This window comes from Nuphar pumila, chromosome 11 (assembly GCF_984573655.1).
Source record: "Nuphar pumila chromosome 11, dmNupPumi1.hap1.1, whole genome shotgun sequence".
Lineage (NCBI taxonomy): Eukaryota > Viridiplantae > Streptophyta > Magnoliopsida > Nymphaeales > Nymphaeaceae > Nuphar > Nuphar pumila.
The window spans coordinates 48,393,022-48,415,947 of record NC_143259.1 but is presented as its reverse complement, the minus strand read 5'-3'; the positions used below and the strand labels follow the sequence as shown (position 1 = coordinate 48,415,947).

The window sequence follows — 22,926 nt, the reverse complement described above, 5'->3', positions numbered from 1 at the left end:
TTTAGTTTCAAAATTCAAAGCATACTCACTAATATGTATGTCCCTATATTTTGGGGGATTATCATGTGATAACAACTCCTTGATGGGACTATATAGGCTGGTACTTGGAAGAAAGTCCGTGGTAAAAAACCATGCTACTGAGATCCTTGGCCCAACGTGGTTCGCCAACACTCTATGCTCCATACTTACTAGCTTGTCATTAGTTATAAGCTACAAAAGGAAAAATTCAAACTATTAGTCTGCTGCATGCATTGGCATTCAATGTAAAATTACATTCAAAGTTTGTAAGTTTAAACAAGTGTGCTCATAAGAAGTTAAGCAAAAAGAATTGGATAGCCAAAAAATATATTCTCCAGTAAAAATGTCAAATTGTTAGCCGGACTCATTAAGCCTGGTTTATAAGATCATTTTCATATTAAAATTTTGGTTTACTTTAATGTGGAAACATAAACTTTATAGTTTGCAATGTTGGTTTTTCCACCACACTGCCGGGCTATAGTTGCATTGGTAATGTGTAACGCTAGCGTATCACATACCAAGCATATCTATAAAAACAATAAATAGGAGTATCAATTACTGTTTCTGTCAACATCACTACATATAAATAACAATGTCATTACTGCAAAAACACTATTTTAATTGAGTCTTTTAAATATTATGACTTATCAAGACATTAAAATACGACAATGATTGACTAAATATGCATACCTAAATATTTTAATACATATGTATATTTATGAAAACATATTCATATAAAATTTTCAGAAACTTGTACCAGTTTTAAGAATTGTATCAATATTTATTTAAAAATGTATCTGGCTATTGTATGAAATTGGTGAGGTTGGAAGGAGTAGCAAAATGGCATGTTTCTCGAAATACCCAGCAATTTTACAAAATCCAATGCATATCCAAAATTTTGATTCTCGATTTTTTAAGACATTTTTACCGCTGCACAAATACAGTATGATCATCACAACTCTTGCGAATGTCCCCAAAAATGTGCGAAGCTCCGTAAAAAAGGCACAAGAGGATATTTGCAAATACAGTACGATCTTCACAACTATGAGTGGTGAATGTTGTATTGCATTTGTGAATGTCCTCTTGCTTGTGCCATTTTTTTATGAGGACGTTCACAAATGTGAGATTATTTAGTTGAAGGTGGTTCACACATTTTGGAGACCTTTGCAAACATTTTGGGGACTTTTGGGACTCATGGTTGTGAAGGTCCCCAAAATGTACGAACTTGGGACCTTTGCAACCCAAAATGTGTGAATCTCCTTTAACAAAATACTCTCACATTTGAAAAAAAAAAGTTGTATTTGCTTAATCCATATCTATCTAAACGTACGTGAGTTGACCAATGAATGATCCGTGTGCAAAAACAAGCAAAAAATGTGGAAAAGCGCTTTAAAACAAAAAAAATGATGTTTTAGCTAAACTTTTTAAGCATTGCTAAAGGTCCTAGTTTAGCTGGGACCTTTTGCGAAGCTTCAAAACAATGCTAAAATCTCTTGTGGGAACGTACTCATCATTTTTTCGTTTAGTTTTAGCTGCATTTTGAAGCACCGCTAAAGGCCAAATGTCTTGACATTCATATATTATTTTTATGCAGATCTAGAATGTTAAGGAGTTAACGTTACCAATTGAATGATATTCGTACATCCGAATGTGCAAGCCTAAAACCATATTTGTGGATGTCTATCTTAAAGACTTGCAAGATCTACATCAAATAATGTGTGAAGGTCCTCACATTCATAAATATTCAGAATTGAAGAGTTAACCTTATCAATTGGATGACATTCACACGTCAGAATGTGCAAACCTGAAACTTTATTTGTGATTGTCGTCACATATTTGTAGATGTCCATCTTTGAGAGTTGTGATATCGACATGAAAATAATGAGTGAATGCCTTCACATCAACAAATATATGACCACATTTGCAATCGAGAAGTTAACTTTGTCAATTGGATGACATTCACACATTAGAATATGCGAATTTGAAACCATATTTGAGAATACCGTTATTGTATTTGAGAATATTTGCAAAAATCTCCTTTTTATTGAAGGGTTGCGAACTTCCTATAATATAGCTAAATATTGCGTGAACCCCAGTAGGTTCAAATGTATGAAAGGCAAAAATATCTTAAAAAATCAAAATTTTGGATATAAAAAAGATTTTGTCAAATTGCTAGGTATTTCAAGAAACACACCATTTTTGCAAGGACAAGGGCAGTACAATCATTTTATGTAAATTTTACTCAGTTTTTATTATGAAAAAGTTTTGTATTTTTTTCAAACATTTTACAAATTTTTTTATTATAGTCATCTTCTCTCTGCCCTTTTTTAAAAAAGCTGCAAGTTGTTATATGCTATTTCATTCCATATGAATCTTTAGAAGTGATCATTTCATTAGGGGTGGGCATCAGTTCGGCCCGGCCCACTAATGGACTGGGCCAGCCAGGTCAACGACCAGCCTGTTGGAAAAACCCTGGACCACGGCCTTTTGTATAATATAAAATATACAATATATAATATATATTATGTTATATAATGTATTATAATATATATTATGTTATATATAATACATTATATATAATGTATACAATATATATACACGGGCTGAGCCGGGCCGTGTCGGCCCGTGATGCCCACCCCTAATTTTCAAAAAAGCAATGCTTTTGCATTTGAAAGGCTCCATTTGCTATTCATCTAAGGCGGCTTTTTTAATTAATTCTAACTTTCATTGGTTGAGAATGGACAGGATACATGTGATTTAACCAGCCATGCCGTATCCATCAGTAACGACGTGGATCATCGTGGTTTAGACATCTATATAAGAAACATGGATATGCGGTTATTGTAAATGTTTGGCAAGTCCGTACCATCAGGTTGATCATGTTCAACTCATTTATGTACATGAATTATATAAATTATAAAATATATAACCTTACTTTTACTATTATTAATAGCACCTGGAAAGTCAAAAGTTGCAGGCATTATTTATTCAAACCTTGCAGATATGTTAAACGTGGTTTATTAATTAAAAAACTTGTTTTGAAACCAATCGAGAAAAAGACAGATGGGTGGAATGTAGGGATGGCAGTGGGGCGGGGCTGGGCGGGGGACAATGTTTCCACTCCGGCCCCACCTCAAAATTTTATCCACCACCCCTGCCCCGCCTCCGCGGTGGGGATGGATTTTATCCTCCACCCCCGCCTCCATCCCCGTTTCATACCTTTCATCCCCGGTCCAAACAGGGATGAGGCGGGGCGGGGCGGGGATATTGCAGGGAAAAGTGGTCGGGGCGGCGTTGGGGCGGGGATTAGGCGGGCACAGGGCGGGGCGGGGAAAAGTGCACGTCCACCCCCGCCCCGCCTCCGCGGCGGGGATGGATTTTATCCTCCACCCCCGCCTCCATCCCCGTTTCATACCCTTCATCCCCAGTCCAAATGGGGTGAGGCGGGGTGGGGCCCCGCTTTCCCCCGGTCCACTGCCATCCCTAGTGGAATGCGGGGGAGGTTAGAGAGAGAGAGAGAATTATATGTAATAAAATATTGTTTGATAATGGTACTAAAGGACTAGCTAGACCACACTAACTTTTGGCAAGATATCACACCTGCTCATCAACTAGAGAATATAACAAACATGGCCAATTTATTGTTTTCTTGACATTTTTGCTTTTTTGTTTTATTGAAATCATGGAACCTAAGTTTTTTAGGTGACAACTTACATGACGCCTGCCCACAAAAAGGGTTTTGCTCATCTTGTAGGGGGCGCAATGCCACCAAGTTGACGGGACACCCCAAGTTAGAAACCCATGGGTGGTGTCCTTTATCAGAAGGTCCAAGTTGGGTGTACTCCATGTTGGGCAGGGGGACCTAAGGGGCCAATGTGCGGTTGGTGATGGCGTTTCTTTCTTTTTTCCATTGGATTATTCCAAAAACTTGCCTAGTGTCTGATTTTTCTAAGCGACAACTTACATGACGCGCAATTTTTTAGGTTACAATTTAGACGTGATTTGATCAAGGTGCTTAATTTTTCAGGCAACACAAGGGTAAAACCATAAAAAAAAAAATGGTCAGAATGTTATATTTTTTCGGTCTTGGTTAGAACAAATAATAGTGCCAAAAGTGAGTGCCATCTATGTCTTTGTCAGCAATACAAATAAATTATATGACACAAAAATACTCAACTTAAACGAGCTAAATCAAGCTCATTAAGCTGTTTGGACTTGACCTACAAGCCACATGAGCCTTGTGCCTAGATCGAGGTTTGAACTCGGTCCATTTATATAAGTTGGCAAGCTCAAATCGAGCCCGAGCCTTTTGCGAAAGGCTCTCTCATTGTACAGCTCTACTTTTTACGGAAGAGTATGGTAGCTTTGAGGAACTTAGACTAAACTAGTCTTACATTAAGGAAAAGAGAAGCTAAGAATTAAACAACTTTAGGGTTTGGATGGCTCTATTTAGCACAATTCCAAGATGACAAATATGATTCAGCATTGTTTCAATAAAAAAGCAACCACAATAATAGGATCATTATCGTTTTGGTTAACAATGAAAACACTCAAAATGCAGATACATAAGATCGATCAATAATAGGAGCTTGCAGTTACCACAAACGGTCAAATCTAACATGCTAAATTTCGGACCAGTATCATCTTGGCTCCTCAACACCGTAGGTGGTCAAGAGCTGACCTTCCATCAAAGCCTTTGGTGTAATAATGCAAAGCATACTCACTAACAAGTACTTCTTTGTATTTTGGGGGATTATCATTAGATAACAACTGCTTTATGGGACCATAGAGTGTGGTATTTGGATACAAGCCCGTGGTGAAAAAGCATGCCACTGAGATCCTTGGCCCAACATGGTTCGCTAACACTCTATGCTCTACACTTACTAGCTTGTCATTAGTTATAAGCTACAAGAGGAAAATTTCAAAATATTAATCCAATGCATGCATTGGGCAAGCAATCTAAGAAAAAAATGGAATGTTTACAATTTCAAATGAATATTTGCTCAAGAAAAAAGCAAAAAGCAAAAGGGTTTGATGCCCCAAAGAAGATTGATACATTCTATAATATTAAAGTATCAGTCCAACTTACTGTGCGGTGTCTATCCAAGGATCATATTTCATATTAAGATTTTCATTAAGAAAACCTAATAAGGTTAAAAAGGACTTTATGTCCTGATCAAATTCCATGGTACGTTGAAAAATAACTGGTGGGGGTCTGCCTAACCCCAGCTTGGCTTTCAAAAAAAAAAAAAAAAGCCTGACCCAACCCATTTTATATATTAATTGCCATTGGCAGATGGGTTATCCAAAATAACATGCATGCTCTGTTTTCTCCATTATTTTTTACGCCATTATCCTATATCCTGCCAGCATCCTATCCTGTCAAGCTACTACATCCAAAGGATGGCGGTCAGGCTACTTTGAGTGACAAGAAAACATATACAATAGCCAATCAATCCCCTCGCTCACAACTCACAAGACAAAAACAACATTGCAAAAAGGAAAAGGGAGAGGGGAGGAGGCATTGAGATTTAACCATCAACAATCTCTAATTAAAGATGGACAATATGCTTTAATGAAATAGCATGAAATGCAGTTTCGACGCACACAAAATAATAAAACTTGAGTTTATGGGTAAATTAGTAAATTTACCTTCAAAACACAACTTGAGTTAATTAAAACCCAAGTTAAATGGATAGAAACATTTGTTTGACTAAAGGCATGTTTGGAAGTGAGAAAATGTGAAAGTAGGAAAAAATATATATAATTTTTCCAAATGTTCCAACCGAGAGATTTTTCGAAAGGAAAGTTTTTCTAAAAAGTATGATTTTTAATAAGAAAAATCCGTCCACCGCCTCCCCAAGGTGGAAGAATTTTTTCTGTCAAAATTTCATTTTGCATTAGGGCCACCATTCACCCACAACACCTCATTTCATACGCTACCACAACAAGAGCTTTCTCTATCTTCATCTTCCTCTCACCCACTACCATTTTCAACCCTCTCTCTCAATTGGTGTAGTTGTTCCACCTCTCTCTCTCTCTTTGATATGGTCAGACCACACCTCTCTCTCTCTCAATGTGGTCATTGCACTTCTCTCTGTCCTTTGTACCTAAGGACCAGACTGTCTAGAGAGGGATGTCCCTCAAAGTCCCTACCAGGAGAGGCTTCTTAGATTCTCACGTGAGCATGACTCTGAAGGACGCCCTCCTTGTGGGAGTCCTTCCCCACTTGAGCTTCTTTCTCTCTCTTGAATTGATTGGCATAAGACTCTTCTTTATTTGGTTTATTAATGTGTTTTAAGACTTTTAGTTAGGTTCTATAAATAGGTTCACCGTTTTGAATAAGATTCAATGAAGTTTATTGAAAGAAATCTTATTCTTCGCTCTGTGGTACACGTTTTGCATGAGGGTTTGAGTTTCTCCCTCCACACACCCTTTCATCTCACACAGACCGATAGAATTGATTGCCTCCCTCCTGCAGACATTCTGCCCTGGAACGACCCCAGACGTCCCCTCTTGAGAATTGCATTGTTGGAAATAAAGCAACAAACTAGAGAAGAAGATTGTTCTCTAGAATGAAAAACACACAGAAATGGTGCAAGAGAAGGAGAAGGCTACAAAAGGCTTCAATACATTCCAATGACTTGTCCAAATGAGGATACATGACTGCTATATATATAGCATTCAAGCCCAACCAGAATTTAATTACATAATAAATTTCTACCATAGAAAAACTAAAAGACTATTACATTTTCAAGGAAAAGAAATAAATGGGAGAGGAACCCAAAGAGTTGCATAGAAAACTGCAAATAGCCTTAATGTAAAATGAGTTCCCAAAATGAGGGAGGAATACAAAGAGTCTAGCTTATAATTCCAACAAGCCTTAAAGTAAAATGAGTTTCCCAAAAATGAGGGAGGAATACGAAGAGTCTAGCTTATAATTCCAACAGGCCTTAAAGTAAAATGAGTTTCCCAAAATTGAGGGAGGAATACGAAGAGTCTAGCTTATAATTTCAACAGCCCCTCTTAAGCTAGACTATAACGACACCTAATTTCTCTCTCAATTTATTGAAAGTTTCATTCTTCAATGCTTTTGTAAAGATATCAGTCACTTGGTCTTGGGTCTTGCAAAACTTGACATTGACATCTCCATCTTTGACCAAGTCTCTAATGAAATGATACTTGATTCAAATATGCTTGCTTTTGCCATGAAAAACTGGATTTTTGGTGAGTGCTATGGCTGAACTATTGTCACAAAACAAAGGAGTGCTCTCCCATTGAGGATGCTTCAGCTCATGAAGAATCCACCTTAGCCAGAGAGCTTGACAACTAGAAAGAGCCAATGAAATATACTCAGCTTCGGTTGTGGAGAGAGCCACAACTGCTTGCTTCTTCGATGCCCACGAAATTGCACCTGAGCCAATGTGAAAAACGAAACCTGAAGTGTTTTTACTATCATCTCTATTGCCACCCCAATCACTATCACAAAAACCCACCAATTTTGAATCTTCGACACATTTATAATGAATTCCATAATTGATAGTGTCACACACATATCTCAAGATTCTTTTGCCTATGTCCCAATGAATATTAGAAGGAGATTCCATAAATCTGCTAATCATGCTGACAGCAAACATAAGATCAGGTCTTGTAGCAGTCAAGTACATAAGACTACCAACAAGGCTTCTATAGAGAGTTGCATCGATCTTTCTCTCACCATTATTTTTGTTAAGTTTCAAGCCAACTTCCATGGGAGTATTAAGAGGTGTGACACCCTCCATTCTAAATTTCTTTAATATATTTTCAGCATACCTTTTTTGATATATAAATATTTCATCTTCAACTTGCTTTACTTCAATGCCCAGAAAAAAATGGAGAAGCCCCATGTCAGTCATTTCGAATTCGTGCATCATATCCTTCTTGAAATTTTCACACATGCTTGCACTAGTGCCGGTAATTATTAAATCATCAACATATAAGCATATGACTAAGAATTCTCCTTGATTGCCTTCTTTGATGAACAGAGTATGCTCAAAAGGACACCGTTTGAATCCATTCCTTAAGAAGTATCCATCAATGCGACTATACCAAGCCCTTGGTGCTTGTTTCAGCCCATATAAAGCCTTCTTCAATCGACACACTTTGTTTTCTTCACCCTTCTTTACATAACCCGGAGGTTGATCAATATACACTTCTTCTTCAAGGAGACCATTCAAGAATGCCGATTTTACATCCATTTGAAAGACCTTCCATTTTCTTTGAGCAGCCAAAGCTAACACCATGCGAATTGTTTCAAGGCGAGCCACATGAGCAAAGACTTCATTAAAATCAACGCCATACCTTTGCTTGTAACCTTTTACCACCAGCCAAGCTTTGCATTTTTCAACTTCTCCATTTGAGTTGAATTTTGTTTTATATACCCACTTGACGCCAATAGATTTGTGTCCATTTGGGAGCTCAGTCAACTCCCAAGTATGATTTCTTTCAATGGAGTTCATTTCTTGATTCATAGCAATTCTCCACTTCTCTTCTTGAGATGCTTCTTCATAAGTAATTGGATCGGCGTCCGCAAATAAAGCAAAATTCACCAAGTCTTCCTCAAGATTTCTTCTTGTTGTTTCATAAATTTCTTTAAGACTTCTTGTCTTCATAGGGGGAGATTCAGAACTCCTTGAAGATGAGGAAGATGATGATAAATGCGTAGATAGAGAGGAAAGTGAAGTATCTCCATCACCACTTGGTTCATGACTCTCCTCCTTATTAATGAAATGTGAATTTTTATTTTCATTCTCTCCATCCCAATTCCAAGATTCTTCTTTATTGAATTTTACATCTCTGCTTATGATAATTTTCTTGGTGATTGGATTGTAAAGCTTATAAGCCTTTGAGCATTCACTGTACCCAACGAGGATACATTTTTCAGATTTATCTTCAAGCTTGCTCCTTCGTTCATCAGGAATATGAGAATAACATATGCTGCCAAATACTTTCAAGTGAGCAACACATGGTTTTTGCCCACTCCAAGCTTCTTGAGGAGTTAGGTCTTGAACACTTTTAGTGGGGGCACGATTAAGAAGATAGATAGCACATGCCACTGATTCAGCCCAGAATATGTTAGGCATGCCTTTAGATTTCAACATACTTCTTGCCATCTCCATGATCGTGTGATTCTTCCTTTCCGCAACGCCGTTTTGTTGAGGTGTGTACCGAGTAGTCAACTGATGACGGATGCCCTTCTTTTTCAAGAATTCCTCGAACTCATTGGACATATATTCAGCCCCACGATCAGTACACAAGGTTTTAATAGAAAGATCACTTTGCTTTTCAACAAATGTCATAAATTGCTTAAAATATTTGAACACCTCAGATTTTTCTTTTAGAAAATAAATCCATGTCTTTCGACTGAAGTCATCAATGAATGTTAAAAAATAACGATTACCTCCAATAGATGTGGTGCGCATAGGGCCGCATAGATCAGAATGAACCAACTCAAGTGGTTTTGATGCTCGGCAAGATTTGCCACCAGGGAAAGAGTCTCTGTGATGTTTTCCAAGAACACAACCTTCACAAATTTTGTCTTGTTGATGAATGTTAGGCATGCCTCTGACCATATGTTTTTTGCACATAAGAGATAAAGAACTGAAGTTCAAATGTCCATATCGAAGATGCCACAACCATGATGGATCTTTAATAATAGTATTGAAGCAAGGAAGAGCAGCATTTTGAAATATAAATGGAAACATTTTGTTTTGAGTCATTTTCACCTCGGCTATGAGAGCATTCTTCTTATCCTTAATTTCACAAATTTCTCCTTTGAAATGAAGATCATATCCTTTTAAAATAAGTTGCCCAACACTCAAAAGATTGTGTTTGAGGCCTGGAACATAGAAAACATCGGTGACGTGCTTGCTGCCGTGGTTAGTTTTAACAAGAATATCACCACGTCCCTTGACAGCAAGCCTATTATCATCACCTGTTCTAACTTCAGTTTGAACCATTTCATTTAAGTCCATAAATAATTTTTTGTTTTCAGTCATGTGGTTACTACAACCACTATCAATATACCATACTTCATCATGTGTTTCTTCTTTGGTATCACAAGCAAGAAAGAGAATATCATCATCAAGAATTTCATTTTTCTCATGCATGAAAGTTACCTCCTTTTGGTTTTCTTCTGCCAATCTCTTTTTATAGAACTTTATGGTGTGACCATACTTCTGACAATGAAAGCATTGAACTTGTGAGAGAGAGCGACCACGACCTCGACCTCTACCTTGACCTCTTCCTTGCATAGAATAAGATGAATCACAAGCATCTTCTTTCGTTTCTTGATTTCTACCACCTCCATATCCTCTTCCTCTTCGTCCTCGAGCATCACCACGAATAGAGAGTTGTGTCTGAAAAGCTTGTTCGATTGAAGGAGAATCAAATTGCTTTATACGAAGTTCATGAGATTGAAGTGATCCCATTAAACTATCAATGGACAAGGTGGATAAGTCTTTGGATTCTTCTATAGCAACAACAATATGTTCAAACTTGCGAGTTAAGCTCCTCAATATTTTTTCAACAACTCTTTGATCTTCAAGTTTTTCACCATTTACTCGCATTTGATTAACAATGGAGAAGACTCGATTGAAAAAAACTTCAATCGTTTCAGATTCTTTCATTCTTAAAGAATCAAATTCACTTCTTAGAGTTTGGAGTCTCACCATTTTTACCTTGTCTTCTCCTTTGTATGTTGTATAGAGAGTATCCCATGCTAGCTTTGCCGACTTCGCCGAGGATATCCTTTCGAAAATGGCTTCATCAACAGCTTGATAAATATAGAACAAAGCCTTATTGTTCTTCTTCCGGTTTTCCTTCAACTCAGTTTGTTGTCGTTGAGTGATGCCCTCCACATTGTCCATCTCATCGAAGCCACTTTCAACGATGTCCCATAGATCTTGAGAACCAAAGAATCCCTTCATTTGAATACTCCACTTGTTGTAATTTTTCCCAGCAAAGCAAGGAACTTGTGGTTGCACCATATTGTTGGAAGCCATCCTAGCTCTGATACCACTATGTTGGAAATAAAGCAACAAACTAGATAAGAAGATTGTTCTCTAGAATAAAAAACACACAGAAATGGTGCAAGAGAAAGAGAAGGCTACAAAAGGCTTCAATACATTCCAATGACTTGTCCAAATAAGGATACATGGCTGCTATATATAGCATTCAAGCCCAACCAGAATTTAATTACATAATAAATTTCTACCATAGAAAAACTAAAAGACTATTACATTTTCAAGGAAAAGAAATAAATGGGAGAGGAACCCAAAGAGTTGCATAGAAAACTGCAAATAGCCTTAATGTAAAACGAGTTCCCAAAATGAGAGAGGAATACGAAGAGTCTAGCTTATAATTCCAATAAACCTTAAAGTAAAATGAGTTTCCCAAAAATGAGGGAGGAATACGAAGAGTCTAGCTTATAATTCCAACAGGCCTTAAAGTAAAATGAGTTTCCCAAAATTGAGGGAGAAATACGAAGAGTCTAGCTTATAATTTCAACATGCATCAAGTCAGTCGCCCTCTCCATTTTCCCTAACCCTCTTTTGATTTAGACAACTCAGAGCTCAACTGCTAAAATTGGCCCCTTAAGAGAGTGAGTTTAGCCAGCCCAGAGCCTTATTGTGAAATTTGCCCTTTCTTAGGTCCAGGTTCAGACATTTGGTACCATATCGATATTTTCCATGCAGACCAAGATCGTTAAGATTTGCATTCTTGGTGCTTCATCGGATTCTTTTCTACACCAGCAAGGGCCCGCACCCTTCACTTTTTCGACCAGGGGTGATCCAACTTCGTTCTTGTGATTCTCACTGACTCCCCAATACCGATCTTGAATTTGCATGATGACGAGAGATCAAGAATAGATTGAGCAGCTCTGTGCAAAGATCTAGCGCCATGAAAGACATGTCAACGACAGATTCAACGTGATGCAGGACGAGATCAGAGCCTTGAACAAGAAGTTTGATGAGCAATTCTAGCAAGTCCTCCAAATTTTGGACAGTATCCAAAACTATGAGGTGCAAGGAAGTGGCTTTGGCCATCCCGAAGGTTCAGGTGGTCACGACTCAGACAATGGATCCACGTAGGGATCCATTATTGCACGCCAGCCCCGGTTGGACTTCTCTAAGTTCATCGATGATGATCCTACCAGTTGGGTTTTCTGTGCCGAGCAATACTTCTGGATCGCTAGAACACATGAGGAAGACCGAGTCGCCTTTGCCTCTATCCATCTGGAAGACGAGGCCATACGTTAGTATCACCGGCTCGAGACCTCAATAAGTACCCTTCCCTAAGAAGCCTTTTACTAGGCTCTGGTAATAAGTTTTGGGCTCTTTGCATATGCCAACCACCATGTGATGTTGTCCAAGATCCATCAACAAGGCATCATCATGGAATATCGGGTCAAGTTTGAGCGGTTGAGTAACCTGGTGACAAACTGGTCCCAAGAGTCGCTTATGGGAATGTTCCTTGTTGGGCTCAAGATGGACCTGCAGATTGAGATTCAAGCATCAAGGCCTACGTCCTTGACCTAAGCGTTCAAGCTGCACGCAAACTACCAAGAGAGCCAAGTGTGAAACGATGCCTTAGCACCCCTTCGAGGTGGTAGTGCGGAACAATAGCAAGCTACGGTGTACCACTCTCTGTCCTATAGTATGCTTGGAGATTCAAGGAACGCTCCTATCTACAGACATGTATGTCCTACTTATGAAGGGCCCATACGTGCTTGGCATGCAGTAGTTGCAGTACTTAGGTTCCGTCTGTTGGAACTTTAAGGATATGACAATGTAGGTTGAGTTTGATGGGAGGCCCATGGAGTTTCGCACACTCCCACGAGCCCCTCCCACTATGGCTGAGTTGAAACAACTCGCCAAGGTGGTAAGCTAGGGAGTATGCCAGATTTACCTGATAATGGTGGTGGAGGGGACGGCCCCAGTGCTGAAGCATATCAGAGTGGATTTGGAACGGCTATTCAAGGAGTTCAGCGCCATCTTTGGAGAGCCAAAGGGCCTTCCTCCCCCACGGCCTCACGACCACACCGTGACCGTCCTGCTAGGATCCAAACCGGCTAACGTCCGGCTGTACGAGTATGCTCATGCACAGAAGTTGGAGATCGAGCATCAAGTGAGAGAGATGCTCAAGGACGAGATCATGCATGCCAGAAAAAGTTCATACTCTTCTTTGGTACTACTAGTAAAGAAGAAAGAAAGATCCTGATAGTTTTGCATAAACTAGAGGGCCCTTAAGGACAAGTATTTGATCCCTATGATAGATGAGATCCTAGATGAGTTGCATGGGGCACACTATTTTTTGAAGCTGGACTTGCGGTCGGGCTATCACCAAATCTGTATGATCCCATAAGAAGCCCAAAAAATAGCATTCTGGACTCACGACTGTCACTATGAGTTCTTGGGGATGCCCTTCAGTCTCACCAACACCCCTGCTACATTCTAGGGACTCATGAATGACATCTTTAGGCCATATCTACGGAGATTTATATTGGTCTTCTTCGATGATATCTTGATATATAGCCCTACCAGAGAAGACCACTTGTAGCACTTGAGGATTGCCCTAGACACCCTTTGCGAGTACCACTTGTACACTCAGTGCTCCAAGTGCAGTTTCGAGCAAACATGTGTCCAATATTTTGGACACGTGATTTTGGGACAGGGAGTTGAGATGGACTGTGATAAGATCGAGGCCATGTAGGACTGGCCAATACCCCAGACTCCCAAGTCCTTAGGGGGATTCCTTTGCCTCACTAGGTATTACCACAAATTTGTGCGGGGATATGCCCAGATCGCCCAGCCCTTGAACACACGGCTAAAGAAGGGGCATTCAGTTGGACTAAGGAAGCTACTCGAGCCTTCGAGTCCTTGAAGGATGCCATGACACGGGCCCCCGTGTTGGTCTACCTAACTTGATGAAGACTTTTATGGTGGAGACAGACTCGTATGGGTTGGAGAAAGGGGTTGTCCTTGCCTAGGAAGAGCACTTGTTGGCATACTTTAGTAGGGTTATCATCATCGAGAAGCACAGACTCTCGACCTATAAGAAGGAGTTCGTGGTCATTATACTTGCCATGGACAAGTGGCAACCCTATCTGATTGGCCGACACTTCGTGGTGCGAACGGACAACCGAAACCTCAAGTACATGCTTAAGCAGAGAGTGAGCACCTGACCTAGTAGAAGTAGGTCTCTAAACTCCTCGGGTATGATCCAGTACTGCAAGGGCGTCTTCAATTAACTCGTGGATGCGCTTTTGTAAAGAGACCACGAGGATGAGTTGTCATGCTTCAGCATGACAGCCGTGACCAGTGTTGTGAAAAGCGTTGAGGCGTAGCGAGGTGCTCCACCAAAATCTGAGGCGAGGCGTAAAGCGTAAGCCTCAAAAAAAAATTAATTAAAAAAACTATAAAAAAATATTTAAAATTATAAATAAATAAAAATTGCTTTATTGATAAAGCAACAACCATCGTAAAATCAGTAATTTCACTGATGACAAAATAATATACATGAAAAACATGATGCATCTTTCCTGCACCAACACCTGTACCAAACCCTATAGGGTCAAGGTATGGTGATAAACAAGGAGGTCCGATTAGAACCTGGGTCAAATTCAAAAGCACTGACTAATATATAGAGCTAGGTATGGTTTATAAAATTTCATGGGACCTGACCCCTGTTTCGACTAAGATCCACAACTTTTCAATGTAAAAAATATAAAATGATATTATTTTACTGGTTATGGTTAGAGTTTGATTATGCAATTCCTATATGGTTCGACTATGAATTCTTGTGGTAGGTCTCACTGAACCAGAATCTGGACCCGATACCAGTATCATAAATCAAATTTGGGTTTGAACACACTTGAATCCAACAAAACCCGACCTCTTGACACCCTTAATTCTGGCTCAGATGATTCAAGTTGAGTTTGAGCTCAGCTCGTGCTAGCTCATTTAGTTTAAATAACTGAATTTTTTAAAGGTCCGTGATGAGAATGGAACCATGACCCATTGGCTACAAGAATACCGACCAACTAATTGAGCCAACATATTGTTTTTTGTATTACGTATGCTCATTTAGACAATCCTAAATAAGTTTAAGTCAAGCTGAACAGTGGGTGTTCAACTAGGCTCGTACTACATGAGTTGCTCAGTCTTGTTTTCCGAGCTCACTTAGCAGTTGGTTTGCCAACTCTCTTAAAAGAAGGTTGTCGTATCGTATCGGCAGAAAATAGATACCTTTTACCCTGAATCGGTTATTTTTTAATAAATATAAAAAATACTTAAATTTATTATTTTAATATTAATTTAATAAATTTAACGTGTCACGTTTTGACCTTTGTGTTCTTTCATTTTCACATCCCACTTTTAATCATTTTGGCATGACCCCTCAACCTCAACTCCTTTCCCTCTTCACCTTGGTTGTTTTCACACACACACACACAGAGAGAGAGATGAACAACGCGTTCAATGCGTTCAAGGCGAGGGTGGGTATCGAGTGGAGCCCCCACCTGTACATAACGCTGGTGAGAGGGCTGTCAGGGACCCGAAAGCTCCACCGGCGGACCCTCGAGGCCCTCTGCCTCATGCGATGGAACACCCCCACCGTCCGCGGCATGCTCCAGCAGGTCTTTCTCTCTCTCTGAATGAATGGATGAATAAATAAGATTAAAAGTGAGAGGCGTATACGCCTCATGACCTTGAGGAGCGCCTCGCCCCAAGGCGTGCGCCTCAAGGCGTATGAGGCGCATGCCTTGGGGCATTTGCACTTTATGCTTGTGCCTTAAGGCACAAAGGCCCTCGCCTTGAGGCGAGGCACACTTTTTGCACTTTGAAGCGCGCTTTTAATAACACTAACCGTAACTTTTTTGTTACTGGATGATCTTTGTCGAGAGTATAAGGTGCATGACTTCTTCGTCGAGGATTCGGCGAGGAGAGGCTGACGACAGATACGTGATTCGAGGGGACCTGATGATGCATCGAGGATGGATAGCCATTCCACATGAGTCAAACTTGATGAGGGTCTTGATAGAGCAGTACCACGCCATGCCTTCAGTCGGATACAAGGGGGTACAAAGGATATATCAGTGATTAAATCAAAAATTCACATGGGCAGGGATGAAGAAGCAGGTACAATGGGTCGTCGAACAATATGATGTTTGCCAAAGAGTCGAATATAAGGCAACATCTCCATTTGGGTTATTGCAGCCCCTTCTATATCTGACCGCATTTGGGAAGACATTTCGATGGACTTCATCAATGAGCTTTCGTTCGTCCAGGGAAAGTCAACGATTTTGGTAGCTAGCCGTGGTGGTGGTGGATGACCAAATACAACCACTTCGTGGTGGTGGCCCATCCCTACACGACCTAGACTATCACATTGGATATGCCAGTTCCATGTAAGCGATCATGTACTCCTTCAACTGCCATCCTACCGACAAGGCACCGTCTGATGTGTTCCCCATCACAAGTTAGTATTGTGGTTCTATTGTCCCTTCCTGGTCATGGAGCAAATCGATATAGTGGCCTATCATTTGGATCTGCCAGTAGGAGTTAGATCCATCCGATGTTCCATGTCTCATGTTTAAAACCCTATAAGGGTGAGCCAACGAATATACCTTGGGACCCGCCTGATCTAGGGAAGGTGTCATAACCCTAGTCCACTCGTATATTGGAAAAAAGAAGACACAGACAGGATAGACATCTGGTCACGAAGATGCTTGTGTAGTGGAACAGAAGCGGGGTAGATGAAGCGACATGGGAGGAAAAAGATGAGATTTTGATTCATTTTTTTCAGAGTTCTCGCCTTGAGGACAAGGCGAGTTTTAGAGGGGTGAATTGTTGAGGACCAAACCCCTATGACCTGTGATCCATATCCAGAATCTGTCCAGAGAGGGACACCCCTCAAAGTCCCTACCAGGAGAGGCTTTCCCACGTGAGCAAGACTTTGGAGGACGCCCTCCTTATGGGAGTCCTTCCCCACTTGAGCTTCTTTTTCTCTCTTGAATTGATTAGCATAGGACTTTTTCCTATTTGGTTTATTAATGTGTGTAGAACTCTTAGTTAGGTTCTATAAATATGTTCACCATTTGAATAAGATTCAGAGAAGTTTATTGAGAGAAATCCTATTTTTCACTATGTGGTCCATGTTTTGCTTGAGGGATTGAGTTTGTCCCTCCACATGCCCTTTCATCTCACGCAATCTGGCATGACTGATTGTCTCCCTCTTGCCCTGGAGACGTTCTGCCCTCAAACAGCCCCAGATGTTCCCTCTTGGAAACCATGCTAGGTCAGTTGCCCCCTCAATTTTCCTGAACCCTTTTTTAATTCAGATAACTTAGAACTCAACTACAAAAACCGGCCCCTTAAGAGGGTGAGTTTAGCCGGCCTCAAAGCCCTATTGTGGAATCCACCCTTTCTTACGGCCGGGTTCTCTCTCTCTCTCTCTCTCTCTTCGGGGAGAGGTTGATCGAGTCTCTTTCTCTCTCTTGTTTCTCTTACATTTTTTTACTCCATTTTTCTCATGCTACACAAACAAGCAAATTTTGTTATTTGGAAAGGTTATCATATCAAAACTTCTCACAGGTAAAATTTTATTTTCCCATGAGAACTTTTCTTGCTTCCAAACATGCCCTAAGATATCATTTTGGCCTCTTTTGCATGCTAAAAAAATATTTAGAAGACAAGATGACTAGGATAAAACTTTTATGGAAAAAAAGCCTGATGTTCCTAGACTTTTTTTTTCAGATAAATGAGCCAAACCTGATTAAAAAGTTCTGAATAAAGTTTTTCCATGTTTGCTAGAAACATGGAGAATTGCACGGGTCCCACCTTTTTTGAACAAGTTTTTTGTTCTTCCAAAACTTTGTCCTACAATCAATGGCCTTAGGGAGGGTTTGACACCGTGGTTAGAAAAAGTTGCGTGACTTGCTTTTTGGGCATATTAACACCTCAAAATTGCCCAAAAAGGGGGAAGCTTCTCCCGCTATTGATAGCACACATGGGCCCCACTGAAAGCCAAAAGTTTTTTCGTGGGAGAGAATTTCTCCGGTGCCATCAAATACACCCTTAGGGCACGTTTGGAAGTGGAAAAGATTTAGGAAAAGTGATATAAATTGAAAAATTCGTATGGTTCCAAACAAGAGAAATTTTTTCTCTGGGAGAGTTTTTCTAAAAAAGTACACTTTTTGATAGGAAACATTCTTTCATAGGAACGTAATCGAATGTTTGCAAATTTTGTGGTCGCTCTCTCTCCATCTCACCACCCACCACCATCTATCTTCACCACCACCATCCATCTCACCAACATCCACCATCACCCACCTCTCGAAAAAATGGCCTCCCCACACACCATCCATCACCACCACTACTACCACCCACCATCACTCACCTCCCAAAAACTATGTTGGAGAAGCTCCACCACCACCATCACCACCACCACCATCACCACCCCCAGGATGATTTTTCACCACCACCATCATCACCCCACCTCCTGAAAAACTGCCCTTTCCATGATGATTTTGCCACCATCCATCACCACCACCACTATCACCCATCATCGCCCAGCTCCCTGGAAACCATGTCGGAGAAGCTCCACCACCACCACCCATGATGATTTTCCACCGCCACCGACCATCATCCACCTCTCAAAAAAATGTACCAGAGAAGCTCCACCACCCCCACCTCTTCTCTCTCTCTCTCTTTTTAAGATTTTTCATTTTATTTTTCTCATGCTGCGGAAACAAGTGAAAAAATTTCATGAAAATTTTTCATTTAGAAAAAATATTATATCAAAACTTTTCATAGGCAAAATTTCCTTTTTCTATGAGAGTTTTTCTTGCTTTCAAACGTGCTCTTAGAAAAAAGTTACAAAAAAAACACATTTTGGGCCTCAAAAACCCTGCTTCTGCTTCTGCTTCTGCTTTTGTAAATTATAAGATTTAGGATTTAGGATCAATGCCGTGTGCACTGAACAGACCATATCATACACATTGTGCAGCATGCACATGCAGCACATGCAAATCCATGTAGGACCCCACAAACACATGTAGTCCATGCAACAAAAGGATTGAATCCATGCCATGTGTGTGCGTGCGAGTTGGTGATGCTTATCACTTGGAGCCATGTCATAAAAAAAGATAAGACACAGAAAGTACCTGTAGAAGGTCACCAATGTTTATAATCAAGGCACCTGGTTTTGCTGTAACATTGACCCATTGTCCCTGGTGAAGAACTTGGAGGCCAGCAATCTGGTCTTGAAGGAGGATAGTGAGAAAGGTGGGGTCCGCATGCTTGCTGGCCCCCAATGTGAGTTCTGGCTGAGGGCAAGGTGGGTAGTAGTGACAAGCAAAAGCATGACCCTTGGAGCAGTCTATATCGTTGAGATAGCCGGGGCTTAGCCCAAGGCCCTCGGAGACTATCTCGAACAGTGTCCTTCCTAGTTTCTCAACTTCTTTTGAGTACTCCAGCAGTATATCCCTGTAATACAAAAAGAAAAGAGAAATACAAATGGAACTTCAGAAATTTTAATATTGGAAAAATGACTGTTAACATGCATTTTGACTTTATCAGTACCCATCCCACTTTCCTGGAGAAGGTGGTGCATCTATAACACCCCCAAATTTGAATTTTTTTTATGCCATTGACATAAGTTTTTCTTTTTAATTTAAATAGAACATTGATATAAGTTTGAGACGATCAAATACCTCCAATTTTTACAGCTTTAGATTCATATAATTAGTAACAATATAAAAGATTGGCAAGTTATGGTTTGTTGGTGCACTCAGAGAATCCTCAATATTGTAAAGAAAGGTCCAAGTCCAATCTTGTTAGGTGCAGATCAGTGTGGCTGACCTTTAGGCAGCATTCCAAACACAGAACAGAACTCGCCCAGGAACACAATGGTCCCTGCTGGCAGGTTGTCCCGCATTTGCAAAACACAACAAATGGCTCCCGCTGCAGCTACTCTCAAAAAATGGGGATACCAGAGTTGGACCCGACTCTCGGGTACAAAATGCGGGCATCTTTGCATGCAAACGGGGGGCCCTTGGGGACATTTGCAGATTGCAGTATGTGGTAATGCAGATTTTTTATGTAGCATAGTACTATGGACAATATGTTGGCACACTAAAGCTTATACAGGGATTAAAATGGCATTCATACTCTTAGAGAATAAGTACAGATAATTGAAAAAGGAGGGAATGGGCAAGAGGGATTTGGCGGTTTTGCATCTATTTGGCCCATTGCCTGGCGTACAAAGTTGTGAGCAAGAGTGAGGTCACGACTTCAAAACCTGCAGTGCGCGTCCCTTGCTGCAAGGATGAAACGAGAGAGCGTGGATAAAGTGCAATCACATTGCACACTTTAGTGTGCCGCTGAACCTGATCCGCCCTCCATTTTCTGTTGAGCCGCACAGCAGACAGGCTGTATCCTAGAGATGGTGGGTCAGTTGCAGCAGCACACCCAACCAAACTGTGTAATGTGATTGCACCTGATCTGCCCTCCGAAATTAGGTGTACTCCCTGATGGCAATGAGGACATTGGGGTTTACCAACTGGGCTCCACTTGTCTGGTAGGAGCAGCTAGTGAGCCTCACCTTGTGTTGGGAAGTTGCAGGTTCAAAACCCAATGGTACAGTTGTATAACTGGTAGGGATTTGCCTAACCTCAGCTTGCCTTAAAAAAAAGGACATTGTGGTTTTACATGGATAGATACTAACATGACATGGGTCAACAAAAAAAGAAAAAGATGTCAACATACACTCGTGACTTGTATATTTCAGATTTGACTGTCCATATCGATCAGGGAACTAATCTGATTTACATTTGATTGACAGTACCCCATCTCTTTCACTTCAGTTTAGAACTGCCCTATATGATTAACTCAAATTCAATTAAAAGCCCTATTTGAGAGGAAATATTCGGAAAGAATCAGTGAAACTGATTTAATAAACTAGGAAACATGAATTTTTAGGAAAGGGGTAATGTTTGCTAACATTTGCTAACATAGTGGGTAAGGAACTTCTTAGTAAAAAAAATATAATATTATTATTTTTAGTTCTTTTGCACATTTGACCTTTCAGATGTGAAGTAGTATTAAGTTTAGTGGAATGTGATTTTTGGATCATGTTTTTATGACGTATATGTTAAATTTTATGATGATTCAAAAATCAATAGCCTACAATGTACCAAATTTCTGAACTTCAAAAAACACATTTTCAAGATCCAATGTCAGATTCCTACTTATTTTGACCATGCTCAACGCATCCACGAAGCTTGATTTAGTCAAAACAGCCTTTCCCTAGGATTCTTACCCACGATGGTAGCAAATACTGTCTCTCGAAAGAATTAAAGAATTTTAGCTTTCTTTGAAAGTGTTCAAAATTCCTTCGTTCCAACTACCAATTCTTCTCAAATACTCTAATTCTGTTTGACAGAATTCTTTCCAACTGAGAGAAAAGATGAAATAAATGGTGTGGGTCGAAAAGTTGAGAGAGAAGAAATTAGTGCAGCAGAAAATATATGGGATTTTAGTTGAGGCAATTCAAAAAAAAAAAAAGATTTGGAATCATCTCTTCATTCTAGGACCTGGAATGAGGGAATAAAATGATTTGTAAACGGCAATTTCTCTCTTAATTCTATACTTTCAAACCGCTTCAATTTTCTAAAACACCACTGAGAGAGACAAACCAGAGAGACGAACCAGGAAAAGGAAAGAAACAGAACTCTCAAAACGGATCCCAACAAAGATTAGCTAGTAAGAATTAGAAAAGAGTTAAAAGACGTCAACCCACCTACAAGCAGAAGGCAACTCTTCAGCGGCCGGTGTCTCTGGGGCCATCAAGCAGAAGAGAGTGTCTCTCCAGTTGGCCTTCTTGGTCCGGAAGAGATCAAAGTTGCTGGAAAACCTGGCCTTCTTGCCTGTATCCCTCACATAAAACTCCATCTTCTCCTGCACCTCTTGTTCATTAAACCTGCGAATTCCCCTGATCACCTCTTCCATTGTTTCTAGGGGAATTCCATGGTTCACCACCTCAAAGAAACCCCACTCCTCAGATGCCCTGAGAACCTCTCGCGCTAACTCTTCTCGCCGGCCTCCCTGCACACCAAGCATGTCAATCAGGGGGGGTTGGTAGGAAGCCGACTGGTTCGGTGAGTTTCCCGGCGGGTCGATGAAGAATCTTGGGATGGTGGTTATGCCTGAATCGACAAGGCCTTTGACGCCGGCCTTGCTGTCGTCGAAGGCCTTGATTTCTTCGTCTCGCCCGGGATAAGGCTCCGCCATCGACATCTCAATTTCTTTTTTTCTTGCCTCTCTCTCTCTCTCTCTCCTGCAAAGTTTGGCTTGTTTTTTACCAAAATGCGGGCTCTACACGGCGAAGCAGGTTATATGTCTCCCCCCAGCCCCTCGAACAGGGCCGGTACTCTATCTCATGTTCGGGTGTTCCCAAAGAGTGCCACGTATAAGATGTGTGTACGCATCATATTGCATCATAATTTGGTGTTGTCGCAAAGACTTAAGTACCCTTTATCGTCATTCTCTTCTTCTTCCTTGAATGAACATAAATGCCCTCTATCTAGAAAACTGAATCGGCGGTTTGTGAAAAGAACAAAACTGCCCTCCATCGTTATCGTGCCAAAACGTTCCGCAAAGTTTGCGTATGCAGCAAGTTGTATGTTGTAGGATTTAAATAGTTCAAAACAATTCATTCTCGCTCTAATTAGAAAATTCTACCGAAGCATATTTTGCTTTCATATGTGTACAACGGAGCATCCTTTCTTTTGTTCCAGAGCATTCGTTTCCATCTTACGCACAGTCGCAGCATCGTTGCCACCTTCTGTTGCGTATTAATTGTTACTGT

The 22,926-nt window shown here is 40.4% G+C and overlaps 1 protein-coding gene across 1 annotated transcript; it reads right to left on the bottom strand.

Moving 5' to 3' along the window:
• Positions 1–4,657: 4,657 nt before the first annotated feature.
• Positions 4,658–22,390, bottom strand: LOC149822348 (1-aminocyclopropane-1-carboxylate oxidase homolog 1-like). The gene is made up of 3 exons (XM_089981205.1): positions 21,859–22,390; positions 19,223–19,544; positions 4,658–4,923 (listed from the first exon to the last, which is right to left on the bottom strand). Exons 1-3 carry the CDS (start codon positions 22,353–22,355, stop codon positions 4,672–4,674), a joined length of 1,071 nt encoding a protein of 356 aa, XP_089837331.1. The 5' UTR covers positions 22,356–22,390; the 3' UTR covers positions 4,658–4,671.
• Positions 22,391–22,926: the final 536 nt, after the last annotated feature.

Coding starts and splice junctions, on each gene's coding strand:
- LOC149822348 (XM_089981205.1), bottom strand. CDS start 22,355: ATGTCGATGGCGGAGCCTTATCCCGGGCGAGACGAAGAAATCAAGGCC. Junction 19,545..21,858: donor GAGTTGCCTTCTGCTTGTAG/GTGGGTTGACGT, acceptor TTTGTATTACAG/GGATATACTGCTGGAGTACT. Junction 4,924..19,222: donor ACATTGGTGACCTTCTACAG/GTACTTTCTGTG, acceptor TTCCTCTTGTAG/CTTATAACTAATGACAAGCT.